General features: G+C 37.0%; 1 protein-coding gene across 2 annotated transcripts; it reads left to right on the top strand.

Moving 5' to 3' along the window:
* On the top strand, positions 1–5,342 carry ccnp (cyclin P). Of its 2 annotated transcripts, none has more exons than XM_057348506.1 (9): positions 1–190; positions 411–527; positions 838–913; positions 1,604–1,773; positions 1,857–1,955; positions 2,367–2,522; positions 2,590–2,748; positions 3,040–3,218; positions 4,826–5,342. In XM_057348506.1, exons 1-9 carry the CDS (start codon positions 140–142, stop codon positions 5,001–5,003), a joined length of 1,185 nt encoding a protein of 394 aa, XP_057204489.1. In that variant the 5' UTR covers positions 1–139; the 3' UTR covers positions 5,004–5,342. The 2 variants fall into 2 exon arrangements, with proteins under 2 accessions (XP_057204489.1, XP_057204488.1); XM_057348505.1 differs by having other exon boundaries at positions 1,568–1,773.
* The last annotated feature ends 658 nt before the right edge of the window (positions 5,343–6,000 follow it).

Genomic DNA, 6,000 nt, shown 5'->3' with positions numbered 1-6,000 from the left:
TGTGGCAACAGGGTTGGTCAGGAGGTGGTTTTAAGGCGGAGCTTAAAGAAGGGTTAATTAGTGGCACAGGTGTTAATTAACTGTCGGTGTGCAGCTGGAGTTTCAGTGCGTGAAGGTAGCTACAGTTTCCACGAGAATCATGGCTCGAACTGGGTTTTGTGATTCCAGGCAACTGTTGGACCTCCATATGGTGAGAAGACCTATAATATTTATATTCTCAATCCTTAACATTGCTTATTTTCTGCTTGTAACAACAATCCTCTTCACAATTATCAGCTACTTTTTTGCAAAAAACACTTCCAGCTGGGTAAAAGGACTAGGTTGAATTGAATGACCATGTCTGATTTTTATCTGTATCTTTGTGTAGATGCTTTATTGTTTATGAATAATAATGTTTTGCACACACAAAGACTGAGGAAAAACTGCCCCTGAGGACGTGGGCAAACAACTGTGTTCTGAAGGAGCGCAGAGTGTTTGAAGGCGAGGAGGTGCGACCAGGGCACAAACATGCACAAGAGAATCGATGGGTAATCGGAGCTCTCTTTTGTCAAAAATGGCTACAGAAAGTCATGTCATGGGATGTTTTACGTTCTATCCTCAAGCAGCATAATCGCCAGTGTTAAAAAAAGGTCAAGTTAACTCTAACAGTCTATATACAATCCACACTTTGATAGAGTGGATTTTATATATACACTGTGAGTGTTAATTTTACCTTTTTTAACACTGGCGATTTTGCTGTGAATTTATTGAAAATCATTGGAAGAACCACCTGGGTGATGGGAGGTGTTCTCATAACGCCTGCTGTTACAATAGCCATTTGATTTTTTTTTTTTGAAGGTTCGAAGGCTTCCTATTTCTGCAGAGGATGGGATCATAATGGACTATGCTCAACAAGATGAGTCAGCGTCAACAGGTGATTTGATGCTTGCTTTCTGGACCAAGTTAAAATAAACCCTCTAAAGCCCCATAATAGTCTGATCTCTACATTTGACTTGGGTCCCTCCTTCAATGGATAGTTTACCAAATAATACTAATTCTGTCATGAATTACACTCTCTAGTTGTCCCAAATAGGTATAAATGTATTTTTTTTGGTTAAACGCAGAGAAAGATATTTGGACGCATGCTTGTAACCAAACAGGTCTTGGACCCCATTGACTAACATCGTAGGAAAAATGACAATGGTAGTCAAAAGTGCCCCAGAAGTATTTTTTTCCTACTATGGTAGTCAATGGGGTCAAAAGCAGTTTGGTTTTTAATAAGCATTCTTCCGAATATCTTGTTCATCAGAACAAAAATGTATACAGATTTGGAACTCGAAGATGAGTAAATGATAACAGAATTTATATTTTTGGGTTAACTATCCCTTTCAGTGTTTCAGTTGAACTTTTTGTAGTTTTAGGCAAATACACTAATCCAATTGCATAAATTCCTTCTAGCTGCTTTGCTTGCATTACTGTCTGTAGCACAAATCATTATGTGCTGAAGTTTAATACTTGGGGTTAGTTTTTTCCACCCAATGTATAAGTAATTTGTCCTTTTTTTTTTTTGCACATTTTTAAAATGTAGACATTTTCCACCTACCCAGTGTGTGTTGTCTGCTAGATGTCTATGAAGAAGAGGCTTTGCTGAAGTATCTTCACCGGTTGCCCTGTCCACCTAGTCTGCGAGAACTTATGCCTGGTCTTCTGTGCAGAGAGGTGGAGGTGGCCATCAGTAAGCTGGGGCTTCTCTATGACAAAACCTACGCTTGGGACATCTTCACAGACATGATGGTGAGGACACTGCACATAAAACACAAGTTTATTTTGGACTTTAGATGCTGTGGCCTACACTGTGCGTTGTGTTTCGGTCACAGAGAAGTCAGCTGCTTTGCACTCTCCCAAACACTGACCTGCCCATGCCTTTCACTAACACTACAAGAGCCATCCTGGTGGATTGGCTAATTCAAGTCCATGTAAGTGCTGCAGATGCAATATTTTATACTTTTAGTTTTCATGTTTGTTGTACATGATTTATTTAGTCATTCTTCTGTCATTATATTGGTTGTTTTAGTTTAGACTTGATTTATTTTAAGTTATTAATATCAGTCATGTGCTAGACTATTATTATAAAATGCTAACAAGAGCGACATAAGACATTAGAATGCGTTGCAACTTATTATAATTATTATAATTATTTAAAAAATTTGTCCACGCTGGATGCGGTCGGTATAGACACGGTGCAAGACAAACAGAAATAAGCCGAGGCACTGATTTATAATGCACCAATGCAGTTTTTAGATTATCAGTAGCCTGTTGTCTAAAGTAATTGCTCACTTTAAAAAGTTCTATATTTGTAATTGACAGACACTTGTTTCTCACTTCAGGAAGTGTTTCAGTTTTCTGAGGAAACGCTCTATCTAGCAGTTCACCTGTTGAATCGAGCGCTCCGGCTTATTAAAGTCTCCATCACTGGCCTGCAGTTGCTCGGTGTGGTTTGCCTCTTCCTGGCTGCTAAGAAAGAGGAGTGTCTTTTACCAGAGGTACTTGAGTTTTTTGACTACAAACGTGAACTTGACGGCATTTATATATTTAATCGATGTTTGTTAGGTGTCCGAGTTGTGCTATCTGATGGAGAACGCTTACAGTAAGAAACAGCTGTTACGGATGGAGAGGAGAGTTTTAATAGGACTCAAGTTTGATCTCTATTACTGCCCTCCACTTCACTTTCTTCTCATCTCTGCTTCTATAGCACGCTGCAGTGACAAGGTAGATTAACAAATTGAATTGACCAGGTACTGTGTTAAAGGGGATATTTATTTCTGTGACCATGGCTGCACCAAACAAACTTGGATTTATGCACTTGGTGACAGATGCTTTTATCTTAGACCAAGAGTGCATTACTTTTTTTTTTTTTTTTTAATGTGCAAGTACGTTTACGGAAAAATGAGTCTTGGTTTGGCTTATTACTATTATTATATAACCCTTATATAACTTTGTAGTTTGTTCCCCCTCTTTTTTTTTTTTTTACTGTTATGGTCACAAATCTTTCCTGTTCAGGTGGTTTGGATGGCACGGTATCTGTTGGAGCTCTCTCTTCTGGAGGGACAGTGTGTGGTTTATCTGCCTGCTCAGCTGGCAGGTGCTGCCCTCCGTCTGGCCCGCAGGGTCCTGCAGGAAACTTTGTCTCCTGAGGGAGAGACTGCCTGGTGTATTGCCGCCAGTATCCATATAGGCAGGTTAGGAAGAAATGACTGCTTATGAATATTTACAGATTGTTTGTTCTTTAGTGTTCCTCTTTATTTGTGCTTTTAATTAACCCTCAAGCCCTTATTTTAAGGAACCTCATTAACCCTTAACCGTATATTATGAACCATGATTACTGATAGCATGTTGCTCCTTATCTTAATATAGCGCCAGTAACTAATAAGTGTTAATTATTAACTGATTACTATCACATAAATATTATGCACATTATAATATCATAACCCAGCAAAAATAACCAAGATATTAAAGATGATACTGATATCGTGTTAATGCTATGCATATTATCATATTTTTGAAGCATCAACCAGAAGTTGATTGTTTATTGTAATGACTAATATTTCTTATTACAAATAATGATATTAAAAATATTAATTGTTAAATAAAATTGGGCATGGAATGTAATTCGAAACATTTAGCGCATTGGAATGCTAGCATTGGAATGCTAGCCATAGAAAGCCGTAAAAAACAATATTTTATACTATGAAGTACTAACGTAAGTACAAGCCTTGGGCAACAGAAATGTGAATTAATTTATGCTTTAATTTCAGGTTTAAATTTTATGCATTTGTCAAACTCATCGGTCTAAACAGAAACTGATTATGTTTTGACAATTATTTTTAACTGTTTAGTCAGTACTAATGTATATATCCCATGAAAAGTTGACATAGAGTTTAACAGTCCTATAAATGGAAATGTCAGATTATAAACCCAGTTACGTTTCATCAATGTACGTTGTATTGGGGGAAATTGCAATAAGACCATGCATTCTGCATCTTTATCTTTTAAATTATCTCTTTACTACAGTAACTACTGCCTGAATGTACGCACAGCTGCTTTTCAACAATGCAAAATTGTAAAGCGCACTATATAAATACAATTTAATTAAATAAACCTGGTTGAATCCTAAATAACAGCAACATTTCTGAAACGTACATCTCTTATTTAATGTAGTAACCTTTTTCTGGGGTTAATTTGACCTCAGCAAAAGCAATTTAAAAATAACAAATAGATAATTCACAATTTGAAGGGAAAGCCAGGGAGAGAAGCGTATTGCCTTAAATATCCGTATAGGCTGGTTAAGCAGCATTTTGCTGGGTTGTTTCATGGTTGGGTCTCATATGGACGTTTTCAATGTTAATTCAAGCTAGTGGTTGGATTTGTCCCTTTTTGACCCAACCATGCGTTTAAGATCTAGCATTTCTTTTTTAAGAGTGTTCCTGGGTGGGGTCTCTGAGACCCTAAACATATTTTTTTAAACAAATTTTATTTTTCTAAACATATCTTTACATATCAAAGGTTATTTATGAGAACTGTTAGGGCCTCAATTCTTTGGAGGGCATTAACATTCTGAAGTTCTCGGTGCTATTTTTAGCCCTCTCAATTTTAGACATTAAAATCCTCAAGCCAATAGAAAATTCCTGCTTAATTCACCCTATAGAGGAGTGTTATGATACAATGTTTCAACTGTTCAGCATGTTGCCATTCAGTGTTCATGATAAATATAAACAATTTAATGGCATTGTGTAGCTCAATGTTTGATCTTAGATATTGGATGATTTTTCTTTTCCCATTGTTGCAGTGAAGCCATTCTCTTCAGTATAATGCAGATCATGGCCATGTCAGCAGCCAGAGCACATGGGTGTGAGACCCGTGCCACCTTCATCAAGTTTTCTACCATACAAACCCTCCACGTCAGTATGCACCCAGCCCTCAAGACCACATCTGGCCTACTAGGACTGCCGTGCACCCAGACGTGAAGCCCCAACAGAACCACAAAGAGGACAGAATGAACAAAAGATGTTTCAGGATGGGGTACACAAGCACTGCTTGTCTGATGAGAGCAAGAAATGTGACCAGTCAGGAGTACGGTGTTGTACTAATGTCTGTGAAATTTAAAGAACACTTCCTTGAAACTGCTTATTGGACTGAATTGTTACCTTTTTATAGCAATCTTGTCACTTAATGTAAAAAAAAAAAAGAATTTTGTATTTATGTCTTTGTATCTTTTAAGTGTTTATCAATGCTTTTGGTGAAAACTTTATATATTGGAAAAGGTGTTATGGTGTCTTATGGAATTAAAGCACATTGAGACGCGTAGTGTTTTTAAGTGTTTTGCCAGTCTATTTTTAAATTGTGCAAAATAAAAAAATGAAATGTCTGCTTTGGAAAACTGCAATGGAAATCCTATTCTCTTACAAGCCTGAGTCATATTTCAGTGTGTAAAACGTATTTTATGTCTGTTGAAGGAGCGGTGCATGCCACTTCTCGTATGACATTTTAACAAAGCCCAATACCACCCAGAGGTGGACGAAGTAAATTTACCTGAGTACTGTACTTAAGTACACTTTTTGAGTATCTGTAGCCTACTTGAGTATTATTTTTCTGACTAATTGTACTTTGACTTCACTACATTTGAAAGACAAATATCATACTTTTTACTCCACAAAAAGGTCCAAAAGTAGAAAATGGTTTCTATGCAGCGGGGTTTCCTGTGTGCGCAATTTAGCTGGTTTGCGATCTGCCATTTCAGTTTTTCTAAAATTCCCACTGACTTTCCATAGTAGGAATAAAAATTACTATGGAAACTCAATGGGGGCAAATTTTGAAGTGAACTACTCATTTAATACTGATAATAACTGATACTGTGAGCTACTCTGTGTATTCAGTAGGTTGCTTCAGAGGCATAAGGTATACGACAATAAAACAATGCACAACTGACATAAAGGAAATTTACTTTTAATACTTAAGTACTTT

Source organism: Triplophysa rosa, linkage group LG12, assembly GCF_024868665.1.
Source record: "Triplophysa rosa linkage group LG12, Trosa_1v2, whole genome shotgun sequence".
Taxonomy (NCBI): Eukaryota; Metazoa; Chordata; class Actinopteri; order Cypriniformes; family Nemacheilidae; genus Triplophysa; species Triplophysa rosa.
Note: the sequence above shows the minus strand (reverse complement) of the source record. Positions and strands in the feature narration are given on the sequence as shown.